Below are 21,436 nucleotides of genomic sequence, written 5' to 3'. Positions count from 1 at the left end.
TTTTGATCGCCACGGTCACTAATAGTTTTATATATTGGTCTAGGACACATGGCTTTCTCTTCAACCTACCTAGCATATCTTTCACTGTAGCAGTTTCCAGTCTGATGTATCAGATGCTTTGCTTGCCGTGTGAGACAAGAGATCATGGCTTGTACACACATGCTGCAAAGAAAGGCTGCCACTTATCATATTTCGTTTAGAAGATTAGGCTTTCACCAGCAGGTCATTAATCTATCTTGAGTGGTAGACCTTTAAAAGCCAGTGACAGCCACTGTCTCAGCAAATGCCAAGTATCATTAGATGGCAGAGTGGATAGTGAAGCTTTCTGTGCAATAGGCCGTTGGGCACAGCACTGTTAAAATGAGGGACTTGCTTAGTCCAACCCTGGAGTAGTGGCTGTGTGTACTTATGTGGCCACATCACCCTACTGTAGCCTAAAGTCATTGTTTCCATTTTTTAAACCTTCAGTGTTATCATGTGTGTGGGCACCACATAAAGGGACACTTAACAGCTGGTTAAAGTCAAACCTTGTGAAAGTTAGCTATTTTTGTTGCATATCTCAGTATCTACAAGCACTAAATTAATGCGAATGTACAGCTGTTGCTTCAGTCATCTTTTGAGATCGCAGGTGGTTTCATGGAAGAAATACCTAAAGTGAATGTATACACAACCTTGCCTTACATAGAATGGAGAGTTCCTATTTCTGACAGTGTTATTGTGGCCTCAAATACCTCACGCATCCAGTAAGTACAGAAAGTTCCGTATACTTAGAATTTTATCTGTCACCTGAAAGTTTACCAAGTTAAGAACTGGTGTTGAGGCTAGGTGGAGATTCACGGATGAAATGCAATGCTGCCAGATTTAAAAGGCTACGAAGAGGTATAGCAGGAGAAGTACACATGAGTAGGAAACCCTAGGAGGAGACGAACATATTTTGATAAAGGCGGAAAGGAATGTATGCACATGTGCATGCACACACAGGAGAACTCTACTCAATCACAAGTGCAACTGGAATGCTTCGCATGGCATGTTTAAACTGGTCTCACTTGGTATGGAACAGTGCTATTTTGCTGAAAAGCACTGTGGCACCTGTGTGCATGCTCTGGTGAGCGCAAACTCAAACCGCCTGAAATATAAAAAAACAGTGGTTTGCTTTTCAGAAAAAGAAAAAAAAAGAGCTGCCAACGGGGAGCTCTTGCAGCGATTTCACACTCTCCTGAAACCATATTGTAAGCCTCGGTGGTTTCCTAGCCTTCCATGACTGCATGTTGAGGCTCAAGCAAAGAATTGTAGCGTAGTGTGGTAGCTAGGATTGTACCGACCAGTGCGTGTGAATGTGAAACACTCTTGCAGGCTTTGGGGCCCATGAAGAAACCTGCGCCCCCTGTGCCATCGGAAACTTCAACAGAAGCCCCAAAGTTGCCTCCCAAGCCAGGTGAGCTAAACTGTGTCGCGGAAGAATGAAATATGAATGATGCTTCATTGCATACTTGGCAGGCAGCTCTGTGAAGGTAGTGTATGTATATAAAGATAGACTCGTGGAACAGATTTAAATTTAAAGTGAATGGAAAGGATAACTCAAGGTGAAAGGGTAAGAAGCGACACTGCATTTACAAGCCCCTGAAATAGGGACCAAATGAATCCCGAAACATTGGGTTAATTTTTAAAAACCAAGGCTGGGGCTGTTTCAGTTTCTAGGATTGTAGAAGAGATTTAGTTGGTAAACAGTTGAACCTCTTTATAAAAGACATGCATTGGGGAGCAAATCTTGCCTTTTATATAAGGTGTCTGTCTTTTATAAGCAGAGCACCGCGTATGTATTTATTACTCCTTGATGTCGGCATGTAGATGTCTCTTATACCCATTTGTCTCTTGCATCAGTGTCTATTACAAAAGGGGTTCGACTGTACTGGCCATTGGCTTACCTTTTCTGACACTCCTCAATATCAACACTATGCTTTCATGAACGACTATCTGCCCTTGAGCTAGGACAAGATCGAGTTTTGCCCGACTATCAGCGTTATGGACTAACACCACAAGTGCTTTTGATGCAAGAAAGGCCGTTCTGTAAATTTTTGCTTTAGTAGTGATAGAAGTAAACCCATCATGGAGTTGATCTCATGTCAAATTATGTCCTGTTTATGGTATGCGAGGTACACTGTCTGTGTCATAACTGTCTGAAGTGTGAAGGTTAAACTTGTGGTACCATTCAGACCAATTCAGCACTTTGCATTTGTTGATCACGTGGTCCTGCGTGCTTTGCATCTCGTATAGTGATATGAAGTGTGAGTGACACAAGTTAATGGGGGGGGAGACGTGGCAATTGGAATGGTGAGCTTGGTCAAAGTGTTCAATTTTTCGATTTAATTTTTTTTCTGCATTCCTGAGACCATGTTTTACATCATGGTAAAATATTAGGCCAAAATAAGTTGTAGAAATGGAGAAAAATGAATTTTACTGGTGGATTGTTGTCAAAAGCTATGAGAAAATGGTGCTTTAGAAAATGCGGATCTACAACTTTCCCTAGGCACAGTGCCAATATAATCACATCATCGTAGAGGGGACAGACCGGAGCTCAAGATAGCCACAAAGCTGCATTTTCCCAATGAAAAATAGAGCCAGCCCGCTACATAGTTTTGTCATCTCCTAGCTCCAGTTTCTTTGAGCTTCATTTTTTCAGCTTTCATTTTTTTAGTAGTTGCTGTCTATTATCCCTGTGCCATTTTGCAACAAATGAAGATATAGCCATTTCGTTTTCTGCACTTAGAACCTGAAACATTGGTGAGTGCACTAAAGCTGTCCACATTTATGTGCACATCAGGCAGGTTTTTATAATTGGCTTTTTGCAAATGTTTTCATCAGACAATATGCCCCAAACATTTCAAAATTTTTTCGTGTGCTTACTTGAATATTGATGATTGATATGTGGGGTTTAACGTCCAAAAACCACCATATGATTATGAGAGACGCCGTAGTGCAGGGCTCCGGAAATGTCGACCACCTGTGGTTCTTTAGCATGCACCCAAATCTGATCACACAGGCCTACAACATTTCTGCCTCCATCGAAAATGCAGCCGCCGCAGCCGGGATTCGATCCCGCGACCGTCAGGTCAGCAGCGAAGTACCTTAGCCACTAGACCACCGCGACGGGGCAGCTTACTTGAATATTAAGAAAAAAAAAATACCAATACCATTATGGCATAGAAGTTCTAATTAATTTTGGCATGACAATGAGAGTCTATCAAGTGCTGTAATTTGAAAACTACACTAAATAGTTCAAAACCAATTTCAGTAATGATATCATGACAACAAATGACATCTGCATGCCCAATTTCATCACTTTATCTCTACAGATAACGAAAAACAGTTTTTATTGCAACATTCCCCCTTACACTGCCCTACATTGGTATTCAATGCAGTGTTCCATGAGCTCAGCTAAGTTTTGTTGGTATGATCACAGCACTTAGAGTTGTAATGCTCTGGGGAAGTCTTTTCTGCTGAACTAACCCGTTCCAGTATGCAAGACAGCTACTTAGTGTCTTGGATCTATTCCAGCCATTTGTCATGTCAAGAAACAATTTTACAGAAAGCTGCTCATTGGAAGTACTTCTTGCTGAGCTAGCTGATAAATTAGGTTGGTTCTTTTAGATTTGCTGCTCAAAACCACTCCAAGTAATGTTTGAGCTTTTGTGCTGATTTGCGATGTCAACAAATTTCTGAAAGGCAAAAAGCTGACATATCCAGTTGCCACCTTGTTTACTGTGCTTTGCAGAGTGTGTGTGTGAACTTCCTCGTGTTCGTTGAGTTTCCCTAGCCGAGGCCATGCGTTATGCAGTCTCTGCGACACAACCTGCATTTGTCCGGCGTTCTTCGATAGCTGCTGCCCTTTATACTTGTAGACCTCGGGTATTCTCATCAATCTTACTTTGGCAGAACAATGCTTAGTGGGGCTTATTATATGCACAAGTTTTGCGATGCCCTTTAGTTGGAACAGACTCTCTTTATTTTGGGCAGCTGCATAGAGTGCAGGTTTTGTGCCTGTGCTGCTCTGAAAATCTTCGCAACTGTTCTTTTGCAGTACGGGAGCAGGCCAAGGTGCTGTACGCGTATGAGGCGCAGAACGATGACGAGCTGACGATCAAGGAAGGAGACGTGATCACGGTTTTGACAAAGGAAGTGGAAGACAAAGGCTGGTGGAAAGGAGAGCTCAATGGCAGAGTCGGCGTGTTCCCGGACAATTTCGTCAAGCTCATAAAGGAGGAGGTGAGATAATGGCCCTGGGAATGCGCGTGGCAACAGCATTGTTGTATGTTAGTTGTGTTGCAAATGTTTGCCCTATTGCACCTGTGAATGTGTCACTCTAATGTTTCATTGTATTCATGCATGACACTTGTTTTCCTTTCTTTTTTTTATGTATGTGTGTGTGCGTGTTGACTGAGTCTTGATATTGTAACCGTCATGGCATCTTAGCGACTGCATCATTGCGCTCCTAAGCAAGACAGTGAAGGTCAAGTTTCTGCCATGGTGGCCATATATCTATTGTGAAATTCAGACTTTTTGTATTTAGGCTTTGATGATGCATGTTAAAGAGTGCTCACTTAGTCAAAATAAATACAGAGTGCCTTTCGGCAGTGTGCTCCATAATTATAGTGTGGATTTAGGGCTAAAAATCACAGTTTGTGACCTTTCTTAATAGTTTATAAACTAGCAGAACTTTTTTGTTCAGGGACGCAGTTTATCCTTTTTTTGCACCTACCATTGTGGCCTTAAGGCTGTGGCACAATTCTTCCAAGCATGGAGGTCGTGGGTTTTCTTTACGGCCTCGGCGGCCTCGTTTTTAATGGGTGTAACACGCAAAAGGCTAACTGTGTGCTTACGTTGAAAATTAATGTGAAGTCCCCCATTATGGTGTGCCTCATAACCGTATCTATTTTTCAATATGTGAAGCTCCAGAATTTAACTCACAGATTTCAGTGGCAGCGTTGTTCGTATTAAAAAAAACCCAGTGCCGGCCACTGTACAGAAATGAGGCCCTCAAAGGTATGCCAGTCGAGCGTGTGTTTGTATGTGCTGTTTGTCAGTCAATAATGTTCTTGCGATCTTGGTCTTGTCGGTGATAAGACATTTATGGTATGGCAATCTTATTTTTAACGAGGTGATTTGGTCTTTTCATGTTACCACATTTCATTATTGCTTGGATGTAAACTTGTGACTGTTACACTGTTGCAATTCAACTGTTGCGTTGGTTAAAACATGGATGAAGGTCCAATTCCCAACATGGAGGAAGGAAAACATTCAAGAAAGAGCACAGAGAAAGAAAGTACAGGCACGTTCACATTATGCTTAGCTTGCCCTCATTTTTCTGATTCTCAAATAAAAAAGTTAACCGTGTGAATGGCACGCAGGTTCCGCAGCCTGTAAAACCTGAGCGGCCCGAGAAGCCCCCGGTCGGCAAGATGGCGGGCAAGCCCGACCTGCCCGACAAGCCTGCCTTCCAGGAGTATGGCAACAGCTCGGACCGGCCCATCTCCAAAGTGCCTCCTTTTAAGCCTTCCGAAATTTCTAAGAAAGGTGAATGTTTCTTTCATCTCCGTCAGGTTGCTTCCTTTACCTGTGTCTGTGCTGCTTATTTACTAGGTGTCTGCAGCATTCTTACGTTTACTCAACTTCACATGTAAGTGGCGCGATGAATTTTTTAAGCACTGCTCATCAAGTTTAATGGAACAATAGAGAAAATTCACTCGCATTTGTAAATTACCTTTCTATAATACAGAAACAATTCTTGTACGAGAAGCTTGGTAAGCAAAAAATGTGCGAGAAGAAAATTCTCGCGGCAACACCACCTTGACAATCCAGCAGAAACTGTCAGCAGCGTCACAGATTTCAAGTGTCTGCTGAAGCCTATGCAAACGTTTGTGCTCAGAAATGAGCTAGGTATTGTTTTGGAGGGCCAGACCTCGCGCAACATGTTTCATGAAACTTTATTGAGCCAAATGGCACCAAAATGAGGAAAAAATGCTTTGCAATTTGTGACATCGCGCCGATTCTTTATTGTGAAGAAGAGGTAAATATAACAGACTCCTTGTCTAATTCACAGGTGTTTTTTTCTGCAGTGCACATTTAGCTAACCAGAGCTGCGCTATTCATAGTAAAGAACTATGTGCACTTGTCATGGCTTGTCTTTCTCGCTTAGCTTCGTTATAAGTGCTGTGTCGGGCAAACTCCTTCTGTACACCGTCATTATAAAAATGACTGTGCTGCCATTAGCTTGGCCAAACACCTCGTGGAGATTTATTTTTATAAGGGGTGTTTGCTACAATCGCAAATAGTTGGCCATAAATAGAGGGTTCGTTAGCTCATTAGGCCTGCAAATGCACTTTGTAGCCCTATATGTGCTAGTGTTTGGCACACTATCCTGTAGTTCCTGCAGTGGTATGTGTCAGTTTCTGTGGACATCGTGCTGACTTAGTCAGACTAAGAGCAGTATAAAGTGTCATGTAATTGATAAAGGTTTTCACAAGCAAAAAAGTTTATTTAATGCCTTCCTAAAGAGAAATATCTGTTCTCCTTTCTATTGAAATTTTCAAGGATATTTGTTCTTTCGATTTCATTTTTGCGTTGATGTATTGCGCCCTCTACCGTATGAAAAAGAATACTGTGGCGCCCTGAGCCCTGTTAATTATAAAGCACAACATGGTGAGTGCTTGTTGAATCGGCAGTACAGCTGGGCTATCACAAATAGGATTATTCTGCTTGAAAACAAAGCAAGGCCTTAACAATACGAATCTCATGGGGTGGCGTGAGATATTATCACCATCGAAATGCATACCTTCAATATTATTGCAAGACATGCTGTTACAAGACAAAGAGACGAAGAAGAGCGTGCTGCACGAGATTCTAGCAGCTGCTTAGTGGCGCAGTTGCTTGTAAATATTGTGAATACATTTGCTTCTGTCTCTCTTGTGTCTTCGTGTTCTTAATGGCAATATGGAGGGGAAAGCGAGAAAAAAAAATGCAAGTTTCTCGCTATGGCTGAACGTACTGTCAATGTGCAGGAACTGTGAATGTTTCTTCAGTTGTCAGACAGCACGAAGTAGGCTGACTGCCCATATTTTTCGCGTCTCTATGACTCGTGACTATGCAACCTATGAGGCTACATGCACTGGAGCAAAGCGCACATCAGCTAACCAGCCTTTGCACCTGCGACAGATCACCACCAAGTTGGGATTTGGGGTGCTCACCTTGGGTTAAACCGCATGACTAAAGGCTCATTCACACCTGCGACCAAGTTAGTCATAAGGTGACTCGTTGCAAATGAATGCAAATGGCCTCATCGGACGTAAAGCAACTGCTTAGGCTCTGTTTTGTTGCTCGATTTTTCATCGCGTTAGTGAAATCTCGTTAACACACTTGGAGGGAACAGCGGTATAGCTATTCAACAAACATACTGCGTTAATCACCAGCTACAAATTTGCATCTTCCGACGTGCACCAACGCCATGAACAAAGGAATAAATTCAGTGCACTGCAAATATTGCCTGAGAGCCCACCACAAAGCCAATGCTTTCTTTTTACCAAAGTGCAGAAAAGATTCAGTCACTCTTGCAAACTGTTTGATAGCACATAATGGCGATGCAAAGGAGCATTTTCAAACTACTGTGGGGTTCGGGATGCGCAGCATGGTATAGCGACAGAATGGAAATGATTGGCCGTCTTCAAGACAATGTTTTCCACAGTCTGCTCAGCATAAACTGATACTGGTCTTTTTGAAACACAGTACAGTCACAGAGAGCCAAATAATTTACTGGCTAGTAGCATACAGTGCTTCGCCGACTCGGCAAATGCCATGAGTGCCGATCCTCTTGCCGCAGAATATGCCTACTCCGCTTCAGACCACGCATAGACGCGGCGAGTAGACTGTTGGGCTAACCGGCGATGACAAGCTTCCTGTAAATTAAGTGCACTCAGTGATGCTCTAGCAGTCCTGGCAGTGGACAGAGGCGCGTTTGGGCTGTCACCTAATAAAAGCATGCAGTATAGTTACAAAAGAACTACGCTTGCTGTACCGTGTGTGTGTTAGCATCAATACAGCAAGGTTTCTTGTTGCCCGCGACCCGCACTGTGAACTTCGCAACAGCGAGCTGCTTACGTTTCTGCAAAGCAGTGCGCATCGTTCCCGCACAACGAGGCGGCAGGGATCAGTGGCCCAGCGCGTGCAGTAGGCTTGAAAGTGTGGTGTAGGCTTAAAGTGCTGCTACGCCACACGTGTGCCCGAGCGATAGCTGGGGATGCTTACTGGGATAAAGCTTTCCTTCTGAAATAAGTCATAACGGCACATTTGTTTGTTGTTCGTGGTGGCCGCCACCTCGCCGTAGTTTTTTTTCCATGATTATGCACAAAGGCATTGCTGGAATAGCGTGGAAATCGGAATAATTGACCGACCCATCCCTGCACTTTTCAAAACGACTGAAAGCTGTTTGCGGCACATTGTGATGTTTGAAAGTTCAGCATTGCAGTAAACATTTATGGTGATAAATGTTACTGCATTACACAGTTTGTACACACTAGCTGGCAGGCATAAGACGAACCAGTACCGCTTAAGTGGCCTACAAAAGCATTAGTTTTTGTAAGAATCAGCCGGGAATTCGTCACAGCTACGTTTTAACATTGGTCCGTTTAAGCGAGTACGTACCAACAAGGTTTGACTGTAAGTTCATTCACAAACGTGAACAAATCAGCTATGCAGGAACAAGGTGTTAGCTAATTTAACGAAGCAGTGACAATGCAACCCCAGTGAGCTGATGTGCATATTATGTGGCGATCAGTATAAGTTGTACGCAGGTGTGTACATTGGTTGCTTTGAGTCGCTTATTGGTTGCCAGTTGCGAATAGTCACACCACCATTGCTAGTCGCAGGCATGGAACGAGCCTTAGGGGCAGTTGGTATGACAGTGAACTGTGATAGCGGGTTCTGGCTATGTTGGGGCTGTGTTTCGTATATTTGTACTATCCACAGCGATGTTGCAAGTGTGCAGAACATTCCAATTTTTGGTACAACGTATCTCGTGTATTTCAGCCAAATAGTGTTGTGGATTATTCGTATTGCACCAGGATTTGTACAAACTGTGATTGTCCACTAAGGTTTCACTGCTCAGTGTGTAGTATGTACATCATTTTAGCCTTTGGATATGCATATAAAAAAGTATTGTTTCTTTAATAACTTTGGAAGGATAAATTGCCTCTAGCAAGATATAGTGGAGTTATGTTGGAGGTGGTCCTCTTGTAGGGCTCTTGTAGGGGCATACAAAAAAATAGTCCAAGGCATTGACTCTGCAGATGTAAATCAAAGTGAGAAGATGAACCTGGAATACTGGAACAAAAATAAAATTTAGAGAGTATGTGTGTGTGCCAGTCTCCACGAAAGAAGGGTTTGTAGTTCACATTCATGCTCTGGTAGGGGCCTCACCAGCACTCTATCACCACAGCACCATCATTGGCCAGCGCACCAGCGGCGGAAGAGAAAGGCAAGGCACCTGCCCCTCCCCCTGCGACCTGCTTGGCAGCAGCCAAGAAGCCCTTTGTCCTGCAGTCTCCACCCACCTCGGCCAGTACCGCCCCCAAGAAGCCCCCGCCCCAGTGGCCCTCCATGGATGCAGACGTGCCTCCTCCCTCTTCCCCACCACCTTTGCCACCTTCCAGCCCCACCCCCACTGCCACGCCCACTTCCACTCCTGCCTTACCCTCGGTTGCACCTCCCTTGTTTGCCGCTAGAAGAACTGAAGGGCAAACAAAAGAGGCCGCTCCTGTGCCCGCCCCAGTGTATGCCCAAGTGAGGCGAATTATGGCCAACGGAGTCGCAGACTCGAAGGAGTCTCAGTCGTCAGTAGCATCATCCAGCAAGGAAGAGTACTCGGGTAAACAAAGGTCCTTGCCCTTCTTTCTGTTGCTGGTAAAACCTGCTCGTGCGCATGAGCTTGTGTGAGGTTCCTCCGTTCTAGGAGTCGCCTCTGTCTTTCGCCTCTCTTTGTAAGTGTTGCTGTTCCGCTTTGCTGCTGGTAATCCTTGCTTGCTTTCTAGTGACACTGGGCACTTTGGAAAAAAAGACTTCCTTTGCTATTAAACAGCTATAACCCTGGTTGATGGTCCTCTGAACTCTTCTATAAGTGAAACTATCATGTCTTTTCGAGTTTCCTCTTTCTCTGTGCTTCTGACACTTTCTCAGCCACTCGCTCACTTCTCTCTGTCTTGCTCTTTGTTGCCTGGCTTTCACTTGATCAGAGGTCAATCTGCTGGGCTTATCACACGTAAGGCATGCAAGGCTGTGTTTCGTCACTGGGTTTGGTATTGCCCATCAGGAATGTTCTTCCTCGCTCATGTTTCCCTGTTCAGTTTTTCTTCAACTCAATCAGTGAGGGAATGTTGCATCTTCTCAGTGGCATTACAATTTTTTATGGTTTTCACATTATTTTTCTTCGGGAAGTTGCTGTTCGAACAAACACTTAGTCTTGTCTAGTTTTTTTTACTACACTGCTACTGATATTTTTTTTTTCTGCATCTCGTAACTTGCTCATTATGGTTTGAAGGCACTCTGGTGTACGTGTGCATCTGCAAGAGTTGACTAAGACATCTTGTAGGGCATTGGGCCTGGTTGTATCAGCTGTGATTTCATTTAATATGTGGGAACGCATACTGTACATTTCAGAAGCGACATTTGACAGCATCGAGCCCTCGGAGAATAAGCTGAACCACCCCACTGCCAACCGTGTGCGACCTCCCATGAACAGGAGGCCTCCTTCTCATATAACGATCGTCAAGGAAAATGTGAGTCGATGACCACATGGGCATGCTAGTAATTTCAGTACCAATACTTGGGTTTGCACAGCCATGTTGCTTATAATCCTTTGCTGTTTGGAAGCATACATTGCTGATGTTTACAGAAGTTTAATGATAGAAAACACAGAGCTTAAGGGTAATCTTCTCTAGGATCTTGTTGGTGTTACTACATTTATGCTATGGAAGTTGAACAAAGCCTACAAAGTGACCTTACTAGTGCACACCGTTCTTGGGCATTGCATATGAATGCTGTACATACAAGATTATGCAGTGACGATAGCATCTGCAATGTCTGAAAGGTATCACAGTGTGGCCTAGTGCAGAAACGGTCGTTCAAGGGAAAGTTGTTGTGTCCTTCCTCACAAAGAAAGGGTGATTCATGCCGAAGAATCTGTACCGTGTGCATAAGTGTTGTCATGTGAGCTTCATCAGTGACTTTGTATCATGCGACTTGATATTGCTACGTGCCAGTGCATAACAATATGATCGCATAGCGCAGAACTGAATTGTGCTGTATTTTGCTTGGCTGTTTGCTGCAACCAAATCTAGTGGGAGAAAAGTCCTCTTAAAAAATGAGCGAGTTATTCGTATACAATTCACTCACAAAAAATATGAATACAAAAATGACTGCTTCAATTCGAGTTCATTTTCTTTGTTTATTTGGCTTCATCGCTGGCTTCATGCAGTTCATGCTAAACATCAGGCGATTACGCTTCCCCGATTCATCACACGCTTAGTGACAGCGTGTGTTGTTTGCAGCAGGTAAACATTTTATACATTCGTGTGTTATGCTTTCAATGTATTCTTTTGCTTCGGTACTATAAAAAAGTGTAAAGACAGTATAACTTCAAATGCTTCAAATTATAGTGCCTTGCGTGTGGTACTTGATGGTGTCTCCTGTTCTTCCATATCATATCTCTGTGCAGGGCAATGAACCAAGCGAGCAGCAGCCAGCTTGGATGAAGGACCTTGGAAAGAGGCACCAGGCCAAATTCTCTAGTCAGTCTACATTCGAGGGCAAGGATGTGAAGGTGACAATTCCTCGAGCTGTATTTTCCTGACCGTGTGTCCCGTGCAGTTCAGTGAACACACTTGTGAAGTACTGTACTGCCTGCATGTGACAAGTCCGATAGTTCAGAGCCTCTTTTCCAACAGAAATTCAAGTTGAATTCAACTTTGTTTTTAGGTACGGTAGCGCATCAGTAAGTTTGCGTGATTTGTGTCCAGATTGCAGGCAGCCCAGAAAAGGAGCTTCCAAGCAGACTGTATCCACAAAAGTCGCCACCTTCTGCACACAAGCCCCTGGCCGGTTCCGTCAGAGAAGGTTGGTGGAAACACATTTGGAGTTGAGCTCGTTGTAACTTGAAAATTTCGGTTGTGGTGTCTTGCGCGAAAAACTCATTGCCAAGAGCATACTAAAATGCACTATTTGTATGAGCCATTTTCTAGTAATTCATTCTTTCCCAATCGTGGGCTTCTCTGCAAACAGCTCTTTCTGGTATGCCAATCTCGTCTTTATTGATGTGACCTGCAGTTTCACGTTGCTGCATTTCTTTGCTGTCTGGATATAAAAGCATCACCATTTTTATTACCTGTAACAACTAGAGTGTTCTGCTGCTAAACACACCAACAAAAGTCCAATTCCCAGCATGGCAAAAAGATAAGAAAATGATAACAGTTACAGTTAAACCTGGATATAACAAAATTGATAAATTCCTGGGAAAATTCGTTATAACAAGGAATTTCGTTATATGCTGATTTGGCCGAAAAATTTGAAAAATAAATGCACAAATAAAAGGGGGCCTAAAGGCAAAGCTAACCCAAAACACTTATTTCACAGTAAAAAACTGCGTTATTATTGCGATAGCAATTGTATCGACACACTCGGCGGGTTTTTGCCATCGCCGCCATGTTCCGTGACATGCCCCCGCGCATCGTAACTTTCACGAGCGGGTAAAAGTGTGTGAGCGCTGCTGAAGCAGAGATCGAAGGAGACGGCACATCCCATATCGCCTGGAAACTGCACAAGATAACATCTCCCGGGTGTTAGAACTGCCGTCGAATGCTCAAACAGAATGTAATCCACCAGTCTTGAACGAGCACTTCTCCCTGAAGCGGCCGTATTTGCTCAAACGAGCATTTTGTATCAGTTCATTAATATTGGATCCAAAAGAGCTGGCTGACAGCCTTACTTCTAATAGCATTTCAATCTTTTTTGCTATCGCGTCCATAGCTTTGCATTCGACGCGCCGTCATGTTGCCAGAACTGTTCGGCCAATCGCGAAAGCTACCAGCCTGCGAACTCACGGCGCGGCACAAGACGGAACGAAAATGTGTCGTCACGAAGAGTTTTCGTGAGCACCTAATCTGACATCCCCGCGGTGGTGAGGACACAGTTTGCGGCGAAACTGTGACAAAGTTTCACGGAAAGCGCGAAGCAACGAATGTGATAGCAACAACATGCGATAGCAATAACTTAAAATGTAACGCTGAGAACGGCAAGCAGATCGAAACGTGCAGCGCGCGGCTGAAGCGTGAAAACAACATACGCAGGTCGAGAGCAAACAAACAACGTTTATCGCTCGACACTTAATGCACTGTTTACACAAAAACGAGGCACGAAACGTAATCACAGGTGCAGATATGAGTGTGAACTAACAAGTGCCTCAGTTGTTACTGCGCTGTGTTTGAAAAGCGCATTCTTTTCGCAAACGGTGCCTGCCCTGCGAGTGAAGAGATCTTTGTGCGTCCGGCAACTAAACACAATTGTTCCTGTCAGTGTCGAAGGCGCACGATTTTTCTCCGCCGATAGATGAGCGCGCGTCGACACATCGTGACAAGCTGCAGTGCACCGAGCGCGGGGCGGCTTTCTTTTTTCTTTCTTTCTTGAGTTTTCGTGTGTGTGTGTGTGTGTGCGCGTACGTGCGTGCATGCATGCACGTGGGGAATGGCGGCGGCGACTAGAAAAAAAAAAAATCAATCGAGACTGTCCTATAACTATATCGCAATAAAAAAAAAAGCTGAATGTCGTCAAGGCCACACCATGCGCACGCAGAGAAAGTGCACACGTGAGTGCCGTCTAAAACAAATGTAGGTCCATTTGATTCACTCTGCACTTCCAAAACTAGTTCATGGTAGTACCGTCTGGGTGCTGTCTTTGTGCAGGTGACGTTTCAGTAAGTGCAGCAGCGACAAGACGCGGGAATGAATAAAAGAGCGCAGATGTCGTACAAGCCCTATGCTACTCGTCTGATGTCTCGAGGGTTGTTGAAGCTGTGCTTTGTAAAAGACGGCACCGCTTACGTTGCTTGGCATGTGTCTGCAGGAAAATGTTCACTGTCGTAATTGCTGCAAGTCGCTAAAACAGACACGAATGCAATCGGCTGTGTCATCTGCTGCAGCCGCAGCCATCTTGTGCTGCACGGATTCGGCACTACCCCACAAACTGGCCTTGCCTGACAGCTGCACTTTTTCAAAACAAATACTACGGTGTCGCTGCCACCATGTTGAACTCGTGAAACGAATGCCAAAGTGCAGTGCTTCCATGAACTGGTTCACGGAAGTGCAGGTGAAACGAATGGACCTGGAGAGCGAACGACACACGCGGAAAAAGTGCCTGCCATAGGCAACGCAGCCCCACATATGCGACGCTTACTGAGAGCGTGGCACTGCCAACGCGCAAAAGTAGCTTTTTTTTTTAATTTTGGTTTGGCATTAGAGGTAGAGGGGGGCAAGGGGGCACATTCGCGCATGCGCCCGCGGCAACGAGAATGACGGCCACGCTGGCTCGTGGGATGCAGGCCCGCCTCACGCAGCGCGCAATAACAAGCGCTTGTGCTCTCGCCTGGTGTGCCGTGCGCGCCTTGTCGACGGCGGGGCAGCCGTGGAAGATCCACGCTTGTGCCAAAATGCGGAGCGAAATTCTTAGATTGTCTGTGGAGAAAATTCGTTATATCAAGGTTGTCTCCAGCTGTTACTTTGTTACATATAGGTTGCAAATACATGTGCTTCTATGGAGCAATGGCGGGGAATTGAAAAACTTCATTATATTGAGGAATTTGTTTTATGGTGGTTCATTATAAGCAGGTTTAGCTGTAATCAATAATAATAATAAAATTCATAGCATATCCATGGAGAATGATAATGAGTGGAACGAAGCGTCCGTGCATCTGTCTGTCTGGCAGCGAGCCGGAGCCACCGCTCCGCTTTGTTCATGCTCCACCAACAATCCGACGCGTACAGCGATGATCCAAGACACAGAGAGAGGCACTCGTTCCCTGTACACACTGGCACAACCTGCGCAGCAGCCAATAGATGAGTAGCAGTACAGCGCCATCTAGAATATCATCACTCAATCGCAGTTTGTGTGTGCTTCTATGAGACAGCGTCATCTATTATACTGTTCAGGGGATACCGCCGGTTACGCCTGATGCGGGACAAGTTTAGATTAACAAGGTCATCTCCAAATTTCAACATCTCTACGGAGTGAATGATGGTGAGGTGAACGAAGCTCCGGAGGTTTTTCGGTGATACCGTGATTACTCCCAGGAGCAGCATCTGGGTCCGCCCGGCGCTGCGCGCACTTTGCCGTGGCTTCCCGCTCTCGCATTCTGGGGTCCGCTTCTCGTTGAGCGCGTAAATGAAGAGTCGCAGACTTTACAGGGTATGTTAGCACCCCCACAGTGTACAGCGACGATCCAGGAGAATGAGAGATAACGGGTGCACTGGTGCAGCCTTGTGCAGCAGCCAATCGGAGAGCAGCAGCACCTCCAATGCCATCTAGTGTCCATTCACCTTACCGCCACATTGCACACATCTCTATGGGACAGCGCCATCTTGGAAACGATACGAAAAATGGCAACGACACAGAATGCGTACAGCGCCATCTAGTATATAGTCACCCAACTGCAGTTTGCATGCATCTTTATGCGACAGCGCAATCTATTGTATGATAAGGGAGACACTACTGGGTGCGCGAGAGGGACGGGGGATTGCCCTAGGTCATAAGGAGCTTCACTACTAAAAATTAAGGGACCCTAAAGCTTCGCCCTTACGAGTTTATTGCGATAGCAATATTCTGTTCCTAGTGCGTACTTCGAACACTTAGTGCAGAAAAGCTTTTCGAACTTTCTAAGCGCCCGCTACGTGGCCTTAAGTGAACAGGTGCTGTAGTGCGTGTGCCTTTTGTAGTGGGTGAACGGCTTTAAACCACGGAGTAATTATTATAATCACATGTTCTGACGCCCGATTGCAATGGGCACTTGTACGACATATTATTACTGCAATATTTTATGTTTTATTGTGAAGCACATACAGTCGAGCCCACTTATAACGAACCTGAGCCTGACACGGCATCTGTTCGCTGTATGCCGAAGTTCGTAGTAAATAACACACGGCTTTTTAAAACATTGCGAGTGAAAACACACTTTTTTTGCCCAAAAAAGTCCATGATGCACGTGTTTCGAAGAGAAGAAGCGATAAGGGCAGTCTTTAGTTTATTTCTAACAGTAGCGTGATTGTTTGCCGAGGCCCGTGGCATAAGATGCATGAAGGACTGGCTCCAAAGTTTTGTCATACTCGCAATTAGATTCCTCCAAATCGCTCTTGTCACGTCTTCATTCACAATGCCCTAATCCGTGCACAGTTCCGCGGTGTCGGCATCATCATCGGCTGTAATGTAACTATCGCAACAGATGTTCCATCCGCTCTCCCATGTCGGAGTCGACGGCATGCTGCCACAAATCGCTGCCGAAATGATCCTGGTCGCAAGCTTCAGGCTCGGCATCGGGCCCGACATCAACGAAGTCGTCCTTTCGAAAACAGTTTCGTGCGCATGTAGCCGTCATCACCAACCACAAAATATTCGCCATCTCCACAATTGAATACCGGGACACCTGGAAGGGCAAGTTGGCTGCCGGGTGGTCAACAGCTATGAGCAAGGGCTCCGCAATGGGGCACCTAACGTGCGGATAACGCTCAAGCCAAGCGGTCACACTATCGACGTTTTGTTGAGCAGCAGGAAAAAGCATGCAAGACCTCCTGTCTGCCATCCTGATCACACATGCACACCAAGGGCGAGCAAGACGCGCACACGCGACACACATGCCAGAACGTGCGGAACAGATCTGGGCCCGTTTCTAGTCAGAAAACGAAACTAACTCGAGCCCGCGTGGCTAGCGTCGCGGAGCGGTGGAGACGGGCAAAGGGGTTGTGATCAAAAGAGGAGAGCAGATTTGCAAGAGAGTTGCGATAGAGTGAAGAGGGGGAAGACACAGCGGGAGAGCGACCTTGAAAAGCAAAACACGCGGGACTTGAAAGAGTGCCTTCGCGCGCAGAACTCAAAGCATGGCCGCCTGGATCGGCGCGCGCAGCGGTGTTCAAAGAATTGGCAGTCGTGGTGAAAAAATCTTTTTGTTGCGCTGGCGGGTTTGCGTGGCCTCACCGACTTCGATATTAATGATTCGTTTCACGCAAATCAACAGCCGTTTTTACGCCTCCGCACGCGTGCGGAGGGCATGCTGAGCCGAGTGCGAAGTGAGCGAGAACAGGTCCTAAACACAAAACGAATCGCGAGTTATCAGAGTCGGTGGAGTAGCGTGCGCGCATGCACTAGACGCGGACCATTGGGTACAGTCGGTGGCCGACGATGTTGGCAAATGGTCTGGTTACTCCAGGCTGGCGACGCCAACGACAGTACGAGCGATTAGAAACAGTGGAGATGGCAGACCGGTCTTTGAAAGATCTGTGGCAGTGTGAAAACACAGGCCTCATCTGGCCCTCGTCTGGGGTGCTCAGAGTAGCAGGGGGGGACAAAGCATGGAGGGGTGCATAACAAAAAGCGGTCGGGGAGAGTGGCAACTAGAAAAGCGCGGAGGCAGGGTCGGCGTTTAACAATAAGAATATATAGACGCCTCGCCGATGCCTCATCCGTTATCGAAAGTGGTTTGCCGGGAAGCCGGCTGAATGCTGACCCTGTTCGTTGTAACCGATCGGTGGCGCTCGGAGACGTTCGTTGTAAGTGCGATTTTGTGCCATTGAACCAATGTATATTTTCACAGTCACCTGGATATTGTTCGTTCTAAGCGAAAGTTCGTATTAAGTGGGGCTGTTATATGTGGACTGGACTGTATACAGGATGCGTGTGTTTGTATAGCATGTGTTAATTGCACTGAATTTCCAAGCAGATGAAGTTATTTGCGATATATTCACTAGCGAGACTGTATGGTAGAACATCCACTTACTACGCGAACAACCCAGGTGCGATCCCCATTGTGACTTAGTTTTTTTTTATTTTATTTGCATTATTCTCAATTTTTCGATCACGCATAAGATGACGATTTTTCGATCACAACCAATAGCACGGACACCGTAATTTCTGCGAAATGAGCTCTTCAACGCTGTCCCGTTAATATCTAAGGGTGTACGTCCCAAAATGAAGGTTATAAGAGACACCGTAGTGGAAGGGTCCGGAAATTTCGATTGTCTGGTGTTTTTCATCGTGGGCTGACGATGCACAGTGCTGGGGGCAATCTAGCATTTTGCCTCGATTGAAATGGGACAACTGCAGCCGAGACTGAACCCGCGACCTTCGAGTACACAGCCGAGCACCGCGAAATATTTTTTTTTCTATTGGGATATAATTGCAGAGACAGACCCCAGGCAGATCTTTTCTGTTGGCAACGATTCAGTGTTTCTTACAAAGGTAAAATATGACAAGGCTGTCTTATCCTGTAGGCCACAGGCTTTAGGTGTTGCATGAATTATTCAGGACAGTTGCCTGGCATACACAGTCTTCGTTTGCTTCCACTGTTTATGGTAATTTGATCAGACATTGAGGGGGTTTGGAGCATACAGTTATTGAATTAGGTCATCAAGCTGGGAAGAAAACCAGAGAAAGCGGTGAGGAAGAAGGAGAGCCTTTGTACAGTTAAACCTGGATATAACGAAACTGTCAAATTCCCAAAACAATTTGTTACAAACAGGTTTTTGTGATATGGAGTTTCAGCATGAATATCCTAAATAGAAATGCACAAATTAAAGACAGGTGGGGGGGGGGAAACTGAAGGCAGACATCATCTGCTTACTTAGTGGTAAAAAACTGCATTATTATTGCGATAACAATTACACAAACACTCTAGAGGGGTCTTTGCCATCACCGCCATGTTCTCTGTAAAGTCCAAATTGATAACATGCTCCCACCCATTTATATGCGGAGAAGAGTGCTCGAGCGGGGAAGACAAGCACTGTTGAAGCAGATAACGTGTTGAAGCAAATATCATCGACTGTGTCTAGGCACAGTTGATGATATACGACAGGTACGTGCAGAAACCTGCGCTATGTATTGCGTGCTTGCGGTGCACAATATCATGCCAGAGAACAGCGTCATGACCTTATGCAGTGTACTGCAAAAGTTCTCATCTATGATTGATATCACAGTCACATTGTCAATAAGCTCAATTGCGGCAGTTCCTTCCACCATAACGTCGACTAAGTTGCATGGCGACTGTGCAGGCCTTGTAGAAGTCACAAAGCTGGCAGTTCGTGTCTGCGGAAATGCAGCGGCTATAGTTGAACCCCTCTATAAGAGACGCTTATATAGGAGACAAAATGGGTATAAGGGATGCCAGTGTGCCTACAGTAAAATACGGGTGGATAAGAAAATGCATATGAGGTACCCTGCTTATAAGAAACTCCTCATATAAGAGACAATAATTGCTGCCCAGAGCATGCCTCTTATAAAGGAGTTTAACTGTAGTTTCTCTCGCTAGGGGACTGCCAACTACGCAAGGGTGAAGGCGAGCGACGGCGGGAGGAAGAGGAGCGGTTGTCGTCTGAGGCCTTCGCAGAAGTGGCGAGAAGGCGTAGCTGGGCGGCATTGCATGGTCAGTAGCTTCATGTGGGTAGCGTCCGTAGCCAGGCATTGTGGCCAACGATTGATGAGCAGGTGGCATGTGATGATTCCAGAAGTGGGCCACATGTCCGACAAAATTACAAGCGAAGCATATCGGCCGGTTGTCACGTGTACGCCAGGTATCTAATATGCTAGCTTCAAAATGGCATTGGTGCCGATGCAGGAGGCCGGGAAGGCGAATGTTGGCAGCGTAGGTCAAAGGTGCAGTGACAGGTGTTCACAGACTCTGTGAGTGGATCGCGGATAGGAGGGCAGCAAGAGATGCGTCAGGCTGTACGGACTCATCGGTGAGAGGGAGCATAGACAGTTGGTGCGCCACTTCCTGCCGAGTGAAGTCTTCGATTTCAGAAGACAGCGTGGTTGCGGGTGACTAGTTAGAAGAAAACGTGAGGCTCGAGAATGATGTGGTAGATGCAAAAGCGCTGTGCACAAACACTCTGTCGATGCAGCTCGTTGAAGCTCTGGCAAAGGGTGACGACAGTTACGACAGAGGCCGGGTTCTGGGCAAGAAGCATCTGGAATGCCTAGTCTTCGATGCCTATGAGAATATGTTTGACCTTTTCCTCTTCGCTCATGGAGGCATTGACACAGGAGCAAATATTGATGACATCCTTGATTTAGCTCGTATACGTCTCATCAGGCTGTTGGGCATGCTGGCGTAAACGTTGTTCAGCGTGAAGTTTTCTAAAAAAGAGGTTGCCGAAGGCTCCTGGAATTGCAATATTGAAATCGGACCAGGTAGAAGGAAACGACACGCAGTTTGGCCGGTTCATCCCAAATGTTGGTGGCACTGACGCGTTCATAAGTTGAAAGCCAAGCGTCCACGCCGGCCTCACTGGTACCACTGAAAATAGGAGGGTCACGGTCAGACAACGTCAGTCATTGGGATGGTTGATGCTGGTGGCAAGGTTTGGTTTCAAAGTTCCAGGGTGTGGTCAGGGATGGCAGCCGCTTCCACCAAATATCGTATGACTATTCATTCAGGTAGCACTGAAAACTTAGCAGTCATGATAGCGCCGGTCGGACACGAACGAAGTTCTTGCGCGCAGGAACTAATGCCCGGGCGTATCTTCTTTCTCCTCTTCACTACACAGAGATCAAACGAGCCGGCCTACATGTCACTTGGAGGGTGGGCGCAAGCAAAAACATCCCCTTACATGTTAGGCGTGTCATAAAATGCTTAAAAATGCTTAAGCCGAGAGGAAGCACCCACCCGTCTTGAACGAGCACAAACAGACAAGGACTGAGAGGGGAGATGAGGGGTCAAGCAGCAATTGTAAACTTCGATTTTAAGAGGCACTGTCGCAATTGCTGGCATGCTCACTATATCTATGCGCTATCAGTGCACAGCTCGTATACTCATCCACGTGCTGCGTCCTCAACGTGAAGAGATCGTGCGAAAAGAGCACTTTTTTCTAAAGCAGCCATATCTTTGATTTATTGATTGATATGTGAGGTTCAACGTCCCAAAACCACCATCTGATTATGAGAGACGTCGTAGTGAAGGGCTCCGAAAATTTAAACAGCTGGGGTTCTTTAATGAGCACCCAAATTTGAGCACACGGGCCTACAGAATTTTTGCCTCTATCGAAAATGCAGCCGCCACAGTCGAGATTCGGTCCCGTGACCTGCAATTAAATTTCGATGGAAGTGAAATGCTAGAGGCTCACGCATTTTGGGATAATAATCAAAA

The 21,436-nt window shown here is 45.7% G+C and overlaps 1 protein-coding gene across 4 annotated transcripts in view; it reads left to right on the top strand.

The window, feature by feature from the left end:
• The window catches only part of LOC119174706 (uncharacterized), a 47,769-nt gene that overhangs the window by 15,911 nt on the left and 10,422 nt on the right, over positions 1-21,436 (top strand). For 2 of the 4 annotated variants that reach the window (XM_075895221.1, XM_037425739.2), the window contains exons 4-11: positions 1,354-1,435; positions 4,079-4,263; positions 5,406-5,571; positions 9,485-9,913; positions 10,702-10,820; positions 11,759-11,863; positions 12,060-12,156; positions 19,601-19,714. In XM_075895221.1, the coding sequence (XP_075751336.1) occupies positions 1,354-1,435; positions 4,079-4,263; positions 5,406-5,571; positions 9,485-9,913; positions 10,702-10,820; positions 11,759-11,863; positions 12,060-12,156; positions 19,601-19,714 (1,297 nt within the window). The remainder of the gene's footprint in view (positions 1-1,353; positions 1,436-4,078; positions 4,264-5,405; positions 5,572-9,484; positions 9,914-10,701; positions 10,821-11,758; positions 11,864-12,059; positions 12,157-19,600; positions 19,715-21,436) is intronic. The other 2 variants (XM_075895223.1, XM_075895222.1) reach the window with 2 other exon arrangements.

This window comes from Rhipicephalus microplus, chromosome 5, assembly GCF_043290135.1.
Source record: "Rhipicephalus microplus isolate Deutch F79 chromosome 5, USDA_Rmic, whole genome shotgun sequence".
Taxonomy (NCBI): domain Eukaryota; kingdom Metazoa; phylum Arthropoda; class Arachnida; order Ixodida; family Ixodidae; genus Rhipicephalus; species Rhipicephalus microplus.
Note: the sequence above shows the minus strand (reverse complement) of the source record. Positions and strands in the feature narration are given on the sequence as shown.